The 15,021-nt window shown below is 38.4% G+C and overlaps 1 protein-coding gene across 7 annotated transcripts in view; it reads left to right on the forward strand.

Annotated features, from left to right (window-relative positions):
• arb2a (ARB2 cotranscriptional regulator A) overlaps positions 1–15,021 on the forward strand; it is a 343,893-nt gene that overhangs the window by 35,337 nt on the left and 293,535 nt on the right. For all 7 annotated transcript variants that reach the window (XM_057832297.1, XM_057832294.1, XM_057832299.1 and 4 more), the window contains 2 exons: positions 5,906–5,971; positions 8,703–8,894. In XM_057832297.1, the coding sequence (XP_057688280.1) occupies positions 5,906–5,971; positions 8,703–8,894 (258 nt within the window). The remainder of the gene's footprint in view (positions 1–5,905; positions 5,972–8,702; positions 8,895–15,021) is intronic.

Genomic DNA, 15,021 nt, shown 5'->3' on the forward strand with positions numbered 1-15,021 from the left:
CCTTTTGGGCTACAAAGTAGGGCTGGGCGATATGGCCTTAAGTAAGTATCACGGTAAATTGAGCAGATTTACCTCAATAACGATAAATGACGATAAATTCGCCCAAGCGGATTGTTGATTGAATTTGAAAATCTGAATCAATGCATGAAATACAAATACCTGTTTCTCTTTGATATATTTACCAGCTTTCAATTAACATACCATAATTTCCCAAATATAAGGCGCACCCGTGTATACTGCGCACCCCAAATTTACTTGTAAAATTTAGGGGAAATTATTGTACCCGTTTATAACGCGCACCCTAATTTTAGCACCAGTAAATAGAAGAATACAAGAAAACAGAGCTCGTGTACAGATACAAAAATGTCATTTTACTGACTGGTGAAACACAGCACAAGCATAGCATATTGGTATTTTAAAACATTACCATAAACTGACAATATTTACGGTAATAATATGATTTGACAACTTCTTCAACTTACCACAATCTAGGAGAAAACAAAATAGATGTGACTTTTCTTTTAAAGGCTGCTGTATAACTTGCTCGTTTCATCATGATGAATAAATGTTTCTTCCATGGATTGATACGGTAAAATGAAAGTGAGAACGTAAGTCGGAAATCCGAGAGAGCTCATTGCTGTCGACACGACAGTAACAATAGGAACTATTGTTATTTGGGTTTGAGTTTCCTGAGGGACAGACATAGTTGACGGACACACACAGGAAGTCTGTGTTGTTACGTTTGTTATGATCCGAGTTGCGGAGCTGCAATAAACGTTGACTCAAATGAGTTCAAGAAACTAAATTCTGTGCTTCATGAAAAGTGAAAAAAGCAGAATTTAACACAGACGAAATCATTCGGCCGATCAGAGTGAAGTATTACCGAAACAAAATGGTGACATCACGTACTGTAATGGTCGGCAACGGATCGTCGCATACGTTTCTTCAACACAACGTGGCCGTGTCAATTTAAAAAAAAAAAAAAAAAAAAAAATATATATATATATATATATATATATATATATATATATATATATATATATATATATACGTCTATACAGTGCCTTGCAAAAGTATTCGGCCCCCTAGAATCTTGCAACCTTTCGCCACATTTCAGGCTTCAAACATAAAGATATAAAACTTAATTTTTTTGTCAAGAATCAACAACAAGTGGGACACAATCGTGAAGTGGAACAACATTTATTGGATAATTTAAACTTTTTTAACAAATAAAAAACTGAAAAGTGGGGCGTGCAATATTATTCGGCCCCTTTACTTTCAGTGCAGCAAACTCACTCCAGAAGTTCAGTGAGGATCTCTGAAAGATCCAATGTTGTCCTAAATGACCGATGATGGTAAATAGAATCCACCTGTGTGTAATTAAGTCTCCGTATAAATGCACCTGCTCTGTGATAGTCTCAGGGTTCTGTTTAAAGTGCAGAGAGCATTATGAAAACCAAGGAACACACCAGGCAGGTCCGAGATACTGTTGTGGAGAAGTTTAAAGCCGGATTTGGATACAAAAAGATTTCCCAAGCTTTAAACATCTCAAGGAGCACTGTGCAAGCCATCATATTGAAATGGAAGGATCATCAGACCACTGCAAATCTACCAAGACCCGGCCGTCCTTCCAAACTTTCTTCTCAAACAAGGAGAAAACTGATCAGTGATGCAGCCAAGAGGCCCATGATCACTCTGGATGAACTGCAGAGATCTACAGCTGAGGTGGGAGAGTCTGTCCATAGGACAACAATCAGTCGTACACTGCACAAATCTGGCCTTTATGGAAGAGTGGCAAGAAGAAAGCCATTTCTCAAAGATAGCCATAAAAAGTCTCGTTTAAAGTTTGCCACAAGCCACCTGGGAGACACACCAAACATGTGGAAGAAGGTGCTCTGGTCAGATGAAACCAAAATTGAACTTTTTGGCCACAATGCTAAACGATAGGTTTGGCGTAAAAGCAACACAGCTCATCACCCTGAACACACCATCCCCACTGTCAAACATGGTGGTGGCAGCATCATGGTTTGGGCCTGCTTTTCTTCAGCAGGGACAGGGAAGATGGTTAAAATTGACGGGAAGATGGATGCAGCAAAATACAGGAACATTCTGGAAGAAAACCTGTTGGTATCTGCACAAGACCTGAGACTGGGACGGAGATTTATCTTCCAACAGGACAATGATCCAAAACATAAAGCCAAATCTACAATGGAATGGTTAAAAAATAAACGTATGCAGGTGTTAGAATGGCCAAGTCAAAGTCCAGACCTGAATCCAATCGAGAATCTGCGGAAAGAGCTAAAGACTGCTGTTCACAAACACTCTCCATCCAACCTCACTGAGCTCGAGCTGTTTTGCAAGGAAGAATGGGCAAGAATGTCAGTCTCTCGATGTGCAAAACTGATAGAAACATACCCCAAGCGACTTGCAGCTGTAATTGGAGCAAAAGGTGGCGCTGCAAAGTATTAACGCAAGGGGGCCGAATAATATTGCACGCCCCACTTTTCAGTTTTTTATTTGTTAAAAAAGTTTAAATTATCCAATAAATGTTGTTCCACTTCACGATTGTGTCCCACTTGTTGTTGATTCTTGACAAAAAATTACAATTTTATATCTTTATGTTTGAAGCCTGAAATGTGGCGAAAGGTTGCAAGGTTCAAGGGGGCCGAATACTTTTGCAAGGCACTGTATATATATATATACTGGACTGTCTCAGGAAATTAGAATACACAATATTCTAATTTTCTGAGACAGTCCTGTATATTGTTCTATGTAAAGGACGTCAGCCAAGGTCGGCCCCCCACATTTTTACCACGCCAAATCTGGTCCCCTTTGCAAAAAGTTTGGACACCCCTGCTTTAAATGGTGGATTAATGTACAGGACTGTCTCAGAAAATTAGAATATTGTGTATTCTAATTTTCTGAGACAGTCCAGTATATATATATATTTCTGTCTCCATCCATGTACCCGTTTATAATGCGCACCATGATTTTACAAGTTGATTTTGGGGGGAAAAAAGTGCGTTATATCCAGGAAATTATGGTATGTAACAATTGTACACGCAGTCTAAACATTAAGTATATAAAATTTTCTTGGAAACAATAAGATATCAAGTATGAACATTTATAACAGCTTGTATGACTTGAACAATGTACATTATAAAAATCAATACGACGACTGTGCAAACAGGTCATTGTAACACAAATGCCTTACAGCTTGAACAGTACACTTCAAACAACTTATTGTTAATGGCTACTGTGACATAATGTGTCAAGTAGGGCTGTCAAACGATTAAAATTCTTAATCGCAATTCAAACCATCTATAAAATATGCCATATTTTTCTGTAATTTATTGTTGGAATGGAAAGATAAAAGACTGCTATATACATTAAACATACGGTAAATAAGTACTGTATTAGTTTATTTTAACAATAAATCAACAAGATGGCATTAACATTATTAACATTCTCTTAAAGCGATCCATGGATAGAAAGACTTGTAGTTCTTAAAATATAAACGTTAGTACAAGTTATAGACATTTTATATCAAAACCCCTCTAATGTTTTCGTTTAATAAAATTTGTAAAATTTTCAATCAAAAAATAAACGAATAGCTCGCCATTGTTGATGTCAATAATTACACCATGCTCACTCATGGTGCTGAAAGCCATAAAATCAGTTGGACCCAAGTGCCAGCAGAGGGCGCCAAACACCCAAAAACAAGTAACAAGCGGACATTACACTCTGCTGTCATTTGAATCTGTTTGAGCGGTGCATGTGCGTTAATGGCGTCAAATATTTTAATGTGACTAATTAAAATAATTAATTACCGCCCGTTAACGTGATAATTTTGACAGCCCTAGTGACACGTGTTTACTTCAAGGTTTCAGGTTTGTTTTACCAGAGCATTTAAAAAAAACAAAAAAAAAAATGCACGCACACACATGGAGCCCCCACACAGACACACACACATTAAAGCTATTTTGCTCTTATGCCAATGAAACATTTGATTTTATGATGGTAGTAATGAAACAGGATAACAGAATGACAGAATAAAGCAAGCACATACAGAAAAATAGCTGTGGGCATTAAACAGTCACTTACAATTTATGATAAATGCTTTACCATCATAAAAGATATCTAAGAAATCACACACACACAGATACAAATTAACGCCACATACTAATTGCTAGATGCAGTCCGTGCACAATCCACTCATTAAGTTCAGCCGTTTTGACAAGGTCAGAGCCGCTATCCGACTCCATCACGTTCATTTGTAGCAGCTTTTAGCCGCTAGCGTTAGCCTGTGGCCTGGCTACAGTAGAAAGCACTGAAAACACATGCTCCTGAACTGGTGAGAACCAGGGAGGAAAGCCCGTCTGGAAGCCGCCGAGAGTCTACTTAATGTCGGGTGAGAGTTTGGTGAAGCTCTCTTAAGCCCGACTCCATCACGTTTGCTTGTAGCATTAGCAGCTAGCATTAGCCTACCGAGCTTCTGTTTGCTTGAGTTCCTGATAACAACGTGACTTCATACGTAAGCACACTGACTGCTTAAAGAGTAATGAACTTAGCCGGACAACACAGCGTCAAAGCGGGATGGAAAGACTATATTTTCTTGTTTTATTAAATTACTGAATTTACCCACATGGTCAAAATTACGTCGGTCATCGTGAAGAATTTCGGTAACGGTAAATTTTCGGTGTACCACCCGGCTCTACTTCAAAGTATCGAGATACATCACCCTTTCGATATATTGTCAAGCCTCTATTGATGTTTGAGCTCAGTTGCTAGTCACCACCAAGAATGAACACACTATTTAGCTGTGGTACCACCACTAGCCCTTCTGTCCTCGCCAGGGCAATACCACAAAATCCAACTGAGCAAGACAGGGTTTGGCGAGAGAGAGAAAAAAAAAAAGACAAATTGAATAGAAAGTTGTTAACGTCACTGAAGCATGAAAGCCTTGTCCTGGGGTTGAAATGACTCGTATACAAGGATTTTTAGTGCTCTGGCTGCAGGGATAAACATAACTTACATCAGCCCTTCTCCTGTACTGGAGATTTCCTTTCGTGGCACTTAAATTCTCAATACTCTCTAGCACATAGACCATAGAGGAAACATTCCGTTTTAAATAAAGGTTTGCTCTGTTTGGAAATACCTGAGTTATTTCTTTTCAAAGGGGAATAATTTTTATCCGTTTATTTTTTGTTTTTTGAGCATTTGAAACTGGAAAGACACAATCTAAAGTAGAATAATAACAAAGTATTGAAATGGTGATATATTGTATACTTTGTATCCCAAAAAGTTAACGATATGCTCCTCCCTAAAATCGATAATTGATAAGTGCCTCTTTTAAACCAATGGGCTGCCATTGACGGCTCTAGATGTCCAATCCATTTAGATTAGATTTTTGGGGCATTTACAGATCACTCTGTTCGTTTTGGGGCATTTACAGGTCATTTCCTGTTGAATTTGAGTCACTGCCTTTGCGTGCCTGGGTCACTTCCTGTTCAGTAACCCAAAATCAACAGGAAGCGACCCAAATTTAAACTTATTGGCTGCCATTGACTACCATTGACGTCCAATCCGTTTGAAGTGTGTGTGTGTGTGGTGGGGTGGCAGCCACCCAGTTGAAAATAATTGGTCATCTACAAGTGATAAACAGTTCACAGCAGAATGATAAAAAGAGGTTGTTTATCTGTTTATTACTGGTATAGTAAAATATTGTAGAATTATTTCCTGACCCATGTATCGATAATTGTTCTAACTGTATATTGTGAGATAATCGTTATCGTGAGCCCTGCACCACAAATCGTATCATATCGTGAGGTTCCCTGAGGTTCCCACCTCTAATCCAAAGTGTTATTGCTGTCACATCATCTTGTGCATTTGTTTTTCTCTCTAGATCATCACTCAGTATGTTTACGAGCTGCTGGAGAATAAGTGCAACATGACAAAAGCAATCATACCAGTAAGTACTCATAAGCAGTGCTGTTAATCTTACTTTGAAAAATTAATTAAGTACATTTACAAATTACTTCTCTCGAAAAGTAATTGAGTTAGTAACTCGGTTACCTCAATGTATGAGTAATTAGTTACTTGGCAAAGTAACTGGCGTTACTTTTCATGTTATACACGTTATTACATTATGTTACATTCACATCAAATATGTTTATATTAACTGATTGAATTGAACTGTTTTTTTCATTCCCCCAAAAAACATTGGTCACATTATGTGAAATTCAATGGGTTTTGGGGACAATAGGCTTAGTCCAATTCTTTAGTCTAAATTTAACTAGACACATGGGTATTGCGATAACTAGATTGTAACCTTTGATATATTTGGAAGTCATTTAATGTTGTAAATCAGCCGTTAAAGTTGTCAAAATTGCTCCCGTTATTGCATTAGTTCCCTTCTGTTAACTTTCGTCATGTGAAAGTTTTAAAACTGTTTCATCATTTAAATATAGATTTGAGTCAAGATTTTGCCGATTTAGGAGTATTTTAGATAAAAAGTTACTTAGGTTCGCTAGGAAGGTTCACTACAACAGAGCCTTCCTGATAAGTCTACTGCTTCAAGATGGTGGCTGTTTACTAACACTGGTGAATCTGTCATTTCGCATCTAATTCTATTTACATGTGATATCCACCGTAGCATCATGTGGGCGTAGTTTGGAGGCTATCGGCTACAGTCAGGTGTTATTGGAGCCACCTTGCATCGTGTTTGCAACGGCGTCACAACTCCCTTCCCTCCTTGCCACTCCTGCTCTGCTCTCTCCGTGTATCTCAGACATCACGCCCGCATTCAACCACATTGCGTCACGCACTAACGCACCCCTCAGTAACGGTAATGGCATTGCAAAGATGAGTAAAGTAAAATATTACATTACTCACTAATGAAAAAAAGGGCATCGTTAGTAACGCCGTTATACTCTAACGCCGCTATTAACAACACTACTCATAAGTTTGTTCTTTTGGCTTCAAAAAGTTAAAGGATTATTAGCTCCCAGTCAAAACAGATTAGACATCTATCGGCGTCAGTTGAATATGAAAACTGTCTTCACCACAAATCACGCATCATTTCAAAGGACGGCGAAATCTTGTTTTCCATTTATTTTGTTTGTACTTGTCCATAGGGGTGTGACACTACATCGAAATGGTGATGTATCGCAAAACGTTTTACTTTTGAATCCCAAAGGCTTATCAGTATGCTCCTTGCAAGAATCTGTAAAACTGCCAAAACTGTCTACTATAATAGTTTTTGTCTTAGCTTATTGGCTGCCATTGAGCTGGAGCTGGATGTCCAATCCATTTTGAATGGGAGGGTCAAAGATAAATTGGATGTCTAGCACCGTCAATGGCACTGTAACAGAGGTCAGGATTTATAAGTCACTTCATGTTCATTTTAGGGCACTTATAGATCAATTCCTGTTGATTTTGAGTCATTTCCTATTCATCTGGGGTCATTCCCCGGTCACTTCCTGTTTAGTAACCCAAAATCAACAAGTGATCCATGTACAAGCACCAAAATCAACAGGAAGTGACAAAAAAATAATATTTTGTATGTAGTAGAATGATTTATTCACCCATGTATTGATAATTTTTGTATCGCCAAATCATGAGATAATCGTTACTGTGAGCTTTTCATCGCAAATCAAATCGTATCGTGGGGTACCCAGAGGTTCTCACCTCTACCCATCCATGCTGGGGATATTCTATAAGCAGATCATCCATACTCAGCACACTCACTCGATCCCTTTGATATGTTGTTGAAAGCGTGTTTGCCTCTTTTTGCCCCTCTAAATATATCTGTGGCGTTCTTTTTTCCCCCTTCTATAAAAGTTGTGATCATTTTTCAGGCGGCATTTATAGGAATGTTAGCCCTAGCGGAGTTAGCTGCGGCGCTAACAGCGTCCATAAATCAACCCCTAGCTAGGGATTCAGTGCCTTTCATTAGCCCCCCATACACATTTACTGGTTTATCTGCCCGGACTATTTATATCATTATACCCCCGCAAAATGGCTCTGTTCTGCTTTTCTGTGGCCCACCCGCCTGAGTGTATACGGCGTGTGCATTTGTATGTTGCTGGTGGGTCTGTCCACCTGCGTTGCATTGAACTTGTGACCACAGATTTTAAGAAGATTAACTGCAGCCAAGTAGAGTGAGAGGGAATGAGGGAGCACCGGAGAATAAAAGGGCAAGATTTTCTCCCCCACTCAGTTCTCTTTGTCTGCTTGGATTAAGTTCTTGCAGCTGCCACCCATGGCTTTTACGGATAGTGTTTGTCTCCTTGTCTCCTAGGGAGTGCGTGCACACAGTCACTTATCCCCTTTTTCTGTCTGTATCACTTTCTGTCTCCGTTTTAATCACTCAGAGGCTGTTTGCTTGTCATGATTAACGCAATGACGCATGTTATCTTTTTAATGCGTAAAATCCGTGGAGGTGAAGGCTGTTGCTTTGTAAACTCGTGCAATCAACGATATTTTTCCAAATCAAGTCTTTCAGGCGGTATGCTTTGAAGGTTTGAATATAAAATCACAATTTGACCTTCTCGATTTAAGGAAATGCTATGATATTTCAAACACTGGGAGAGATTATAAAAGCAATACACGTAATTGGAGAAGTTGAAATATTTCCTGACATAAGAGCTTTTTTGGCTGTGATTCAAATGGCGATGTTACTAATGATGGTTTCTCATCAGGTCGACGCTGCTGCGGATGAGCCTTCGAGTTTTATCTACCTAAGCCCCGATGCCTTGTCCAACCCATCCAAGCTACTGGTGCTGATCCAGGGAAGTGGTGTTGTTCGGGCTGGTCAGTGGGCCCGCAGACTCATCATCAATCAGGACTTGGACTCTGGAACTCAAATTCCTTTCATCACCAGAGCCATGGAGGTTAGTGAATTAAAACATGTTGTTATGGATGACCAGTCTGTATGAACTGGGAGGGCTTGCAGTGAATGTTTGTTTCAGTGCCATTGATGGGGATAGGCGTCCAATCCATTTGAACTGGGAGTATTGGCAGTGATCAGACTATCCCGGTCAATGGCAGCCAATTAGTTAGTGTGAAGATTTTCAAGTATTTGGTAGAAATTTGCAAATCACTGTATGATATCAGAGGTTTGACAGGTGACAAAACACAAGGCTTTGGGGCCAGATTTGGCCTGCTGTATTGTTCTGTGTGTGTGAAAGTACAAAATAAATCATGTGCATTGAATATAGGAGTGGGAACCTCAGGGCACCTCACGATAGGCCTGTTGCGATAACAAATTTTAGTGTGCGATAATTATTCTCATAAATTATTGCGATATGCGATATTATTGCGCCCCTCCCAATTTTTTTTAACCAATTTACAATAACACATTGAGAATACAGTATATATTAATAGATAAATTCAAAAATACTTTTTAAGAAATCACAACTAAAAACAATAGACCATGCCTCTTAAGTAAAAAAACAACAATATGTTTACCGCACAGAAACACAGAATAAATAAAATGTGTTCAAAAAAAAAAAAAAGAAAAAAAAAATTGCACTTAATAACTTAAGCATTCAGGCAAATGAAAACTTTTCCCGTCATAGCTTCTGCAATGGTGTTCCATAGGGATGCAACGATACAGTTAAGTCAGGGTTCGGTACGATTTTTGATACGGGGGACACGATTTTCGATCCGATTCAATACATTTAATGCTCTGTAAAAAAAAAAAACAATTTTATATATATATATATATATATATTTTTTTTTTCTTTGCTAACGAGCAAAAATTAAATTGCCATCATATAAACATGCATTTTAGTGCATAATATTTATGTGCTTACTTCTTACTGATCTGAAAATTTTTTGTATAAAAGTGCTGAGAACAATCTTTACTGTTTGTAAAGTGAGGCAAGGCACACTGTTGATTGCTACAGCTCTCTTAGCAGCGAGGTTTACTACATAAGCAAGACATCCTATTTGTGGTCCGAATCCATCTGCGTGACGTACTGAATTAACAATATTTGCAACATTATCTATAGTCACTGGTATGGATTGATTTGGCCTTCTTAACTTCCATTCAGTCATGACAGTTTAGAATTCATCGATGTAGTATATGGACTATGTGTCCCATAATCACTCTGTGCTCACGTAGCCAATGGCATGGGACGTAGCACATCAGGTTTGCCATTTCATGATATCTAGTGTGTGCGCGCATTAAAAAAGTTAGCAAGCGCCGCTGAAGTCACGTCTGCTCATTACTACACCAGCATATGACAATCGACTTTCATGAACAGGACGAGTTTGAAGCACAGCACTCTTAATTTCATTCAGTTGTTCGTTGTCAAGGCGAGGTTGTTCGTAGCTGCCTAGGCGGTAACAATGTTTTGGTGGACTTCGTTGTAAATATCCGGCGTTGTGCAGAATAGCAGCCGCCCCACGTGAAATGTCACTCCTGACGGGAGCGCCCACACGTCAACAGCACCGGCGCGCCGTAGATGGTCCACAGTCACTCCGGAGCACTGACGCGGGCGGTATACGTTGAACAATAGGATATCATGGGAACGATTAACTCTGGCGCTAGTTTTTGCCAGACCTCGAATGAAGATGCATTTTGCGCAGTTGGTAAGGAGGAATCCGAACTTTTAACAGCACGTCTGCCGTGCGTGCACGCGAGGCGATAAATCGCAGCGGAAAAATTACCGCCTTCATTTTTATTTATCGCGCGATAAATGGAATTATTGCATATTGCGACAGGCTTACCTCACGATACGATACGATTCGCGATACAAGGCTCACGATAACGATTATCTCACGATATCACGATACAGCGATTATCGATATATTGGTCAGAAATTTGATACATTATATTCTACGATATAACTGTTGAAAGGGGAAAAAAAAAAGATATTTCAAAATAGAAAAAGTACTGTTTAAGTCATTTATTAAAGAGTGACACCTTTTCTGTGCAACATTGCTGTAAAATATGAATCTACTGCAAATTGTGTACCTGCACATATATAGGAAACAAACCACAACCACTGATATCTCTTGGAGAGATCATGATGAATGGCACCCTTAATTTCTTTAAAGTTTTAAATCTTAAAAATTTTTTAATAATGATAACAGTGCTGTAGGTGTCAGTCAGCAGTTGAGCTTGGAGTGGGGCAATGATAAAATTGGTGGGTCTTTTCTTCATATATGACCTTTGTTGCCAAAAGCATTGGTTTGAGCACTTCCACCATCTGCTTCAGCATTTGAGTTGTCGGACTCAGTCAGTCACATTCTTCTTCACCTTAAAATCAACAAAATATAACAAAAAAATATTAGTTACTTAATACCTTTTGAGTTGAAATCCTGTTTGTGTGTGTGTTGGAAGTATTGAGTATTAAAAAAATATGAATTGAATGTATAGAAATTAAAAATGCAATAATTACCTATTTTTAATATGTAGACTACATTAATTATCATGCACATCACCTTATATATCTTGGAAGCTATTCAAACCATTTTTATAGCTTATTGCATCAAAATGGCAGTAATAACAGTTTGTGTATTAAACTAGATGGAAAGTGGTTCTCAATATCAGATAAATCAGTAAATTCATGTAGGCTTGTTCGATATTAATTTTCATCCAGTTTAGGGTCCTGGTTTATTTTATATCACTCAACACCAAATGCCATCAAAATAATACATTTAAATTAAAAAATCAATTACATTGCAAAACTTTCTTACCTCAAGTGATGAAGGCGAAGTGGTGAAGAAATCCATGTCCACTTCGTCACCAGCTGCCAGTGAACCTTTTTTTTCTTAGACAATTCTTGCATACAGCAAAGTCCTTGTTCACCTTACTTCCTTTCTTGTTGGTGTAAAATCTAAAGTGTGTCCACATGTGTGATTTGTAGCAATATTTTTGTCACTTTTTCCTCCACTGTTCCCACGAAGCTTTTTTATTTTTTTCAACCCACTTGGAGCTTCCTCTCTTCTTCTCTAGACAACTTGTGCGCACTTTACCTCCACCGCCACTCTTGAGCGCCCCTAGTGGACCGCCAAGGAATTGCTCAACAAACGTTGAGCAGTTTACAGCAGCCAATGGCCAATATGTCAAATAAAAGTATCGATACTTGGCGGGTGCATATCGATAACCGATCGGGTTGCAAAATATCGCGATATATCGCTATATCGAGATATTGTCACATTCTTAATTGAATACATGTTTTTCTTTTATTTAACTGCAATTTCTGTTGTCCTCAACAAAAGACTGAGGACTGCGGTAAAAAGAATACAGTGGTACCTCTACATACGAAGTTAATCCGTTCCAGGACCTTGTTTGTAAGTCGAAATGGTCGTATGTCGAGCAGGATTTTCCCATAGGAATACATTATAATTCCATTAATTCATTCCACAGCCCAAAAACCTTCACTAAATCCTTAAAAAAATACTGCTGGTACTATTACAAATGGCAATTACACATAGCAAAACAAATAAATTATAAATCAAAATCGGAATAATAATAATAATAATAATTCCTGTATTAATGTGACGAATTGGGTTCTAATGTGGCGGACGTTTTTTGCTGACCCTGAACGCACCGCGGGGCTGATGTGCCAGAGACAGACCGGTGAGCTTGAGTTTCACTTTCACTTTGAATGTTTTCTTGAGAACACCGTCAATTGCGGCAGACAGAAGGTGTTTTTGTTTTGAATAAGTTGTGAAATAAATGATAAAAACGTGGCGAAGTTGGCGATTTCTCTGGAGATGTTACCACAATAAGAATTGTCAGCTTAACTTATAAAGACTGGCAAACGATGGTCGGAGGAGGACCGTGGAGATGTATTGTTGAGCCATTTCACGGATGCCCACCCTACGCTCATATTTTTCTGTCATTTGCATCTTCATTTAGAAGGTAAGCGTCAACTTTTTCCTTGTTTCACCACCTGTACCAACCTTTTCTGAAACCAGTGTTGATTTGTCACACAAAAAAATCCGCCGTGCATTCGTCTGCGGTGCTGCCTTTGTCGTTGTATTTCGAGCATGTCGTCGGATGTAGAAACAAATGGCGAGTCAAATTTGACGTCGGATGTCGAAAAGTTCGTGTGTCGAAGCGATCGTATGTAGAGGTACCACTGTATTTACACCCTCCCTTATTATTATTATTATTATTAATATTATTATTATTTAACATATTTCCTCAAGACCAAAAGGTGGATATTCACCTTTTTCCAGTTTTTGTACAAACAAAATTGGAAAAAAAAAAAGTTAGTTTACACCTTTATTAGTTTTTGTATGAAAAAAAAAATTAATCCATTTTAAATATGAAATTAATAACCGCGTTCCTGTGGGTCCTTAAAAAGTATTGAATTACAATCCATGTAATTAATTAAATTGTCTCAAAATTACTATAAAATCGTTGTAGGTATTACATTGCTGAACACTACATGTCATGCTGATGGGAATGCGCTATGACTAGAGATAGACCGATTATTGGCCGGGCCGATTATCGGCGCTGATATTTGTAAATTTGATGTGTATCGGTATCGGCTGTTTTTTCTTTTTTTTTTTTTTTTTTTTTTAATCCGACTGGCCGATATGAAAAAAATCCATTTAAAACTGGGTTATTTCGGCTCAGATGCTGCCGCGCCTCTCAGTCCTGCCTGCTGTCACCTGCACTAGTATTCACCCTGTCCTCTGATTGGTTAAATGGTCATGGCAAATGGAGTTCCACTTGTATTGCGCCTTTCCACCTTTTTAAGGCCCACAAAGCGCTTCACACTATATCCTCATCTACCTACTGGTTAGGCAGCACCAGGAGCAACGTGAGGTTTAGTATCTTGCTCAAGGATACTTAGACAAGGTCATCAAGACTTTCTTTTCTGTGGAAACATTTCAGAGAGCTATTTACTTAACCTTTTATTGAACTTCATAAGAGATGTTTCTGAGTTCTGAAATTCAGGCACTTCTGGAGCTGTTATTTTCTAATTGCGTTATTCAATAAAGATGCTTTAGGCATTTCAGTGAAGTTCAGTGTTTGCATTATTTTTTTTACGCCAATTTTTACACTTTTACTGCAAATGAATATGGGCTCCAAAAATCGGTTATCGGCCCCTCTAACTAATAATCAGTATCGGTCCTGGAAAACCCATATCGGTCGATCTCGAGCAATGACCCAACCTAAAGCGCACTCACATTAGCCATGTAATGCTGATTTGAAACGGAATCGGTCAGTGACAGTTGAGCCAGCTGTCTCAGATCGTGTAAAGTCAGAACGACTGTTTACCAGATACTCGGCGCTTCGGCCATGTTGCAGCGCTGTACCCAATAAAACTGTGTTTGACTTAATGATTGACCTAGTTCGAGATATAGTCCACACATAACCCCTATAATTGTCGTGTTGAAATTTTGAAAATTGTTGGAATTCTTATGCAAGCAAGAAGCAAAGCATGTTACAATTGACGTTTCTCGAAATTCTGTCTTGTATAAACCACATCCAATTCACCCGAAGGAAGGAAAGAAAGAGTATGAAATTAAACAATTTTGAGGACAAAAACATTTCCAAACGATTCATCACAGAATAGTTGTTGAGTTGGGTTATTTATTTCTAGTTTCCTGGATTTCTATGCTTAACCATCTCTATACCCCAAATGCCCCAAGTCTTTACAGAGATCCTCGTTTTTCGCGGTTAATTTTAAAGCAGAAATGTGAAGTAATTTCGTCACATGCCAAATAGGGTCACAATTAAAGTAATTAAACATTGTCCAACAAATAAAGCATGAAAAAATAATTTATATTTTGTATATTTGACAAAATAATCGCGTTTCCGAAGTTCGAGCCTGAAAAGGGACGAACCCGGAAGTGATACAGTGGGGAGAAAAAGTATTTGATACACTGCCGATTTTGCTGGTTTTCCCACTTGCAAAGCATGTAGAGGTCTGTAATTTGTATCATAAGTTCTCTTCAACTGTGAGGGACGGAATCTAATACAAAAAAAAAAAAAAAACAGAAAATCACGTTGTATGATTTTTAAATAATAAATTTGCATTTAATTGC

The sequence above is a fragment of the Corythoichthys intestinalis genome, chromosome 3 (genome assembly GCF_030265065.1).
Source record: "Corythoichthys intestinalis isolate RoL2023-P3 chromosome 3, ASM3026506v1, whole genome shotgun sequence".
NCBI classification, from domain to species: Eukaryota; Metazoa; Chordata; class Actinopteri; order Syngnathiformes; family Syngnathidae; genus Corythoichthys; species Corythoichthys intestinalis.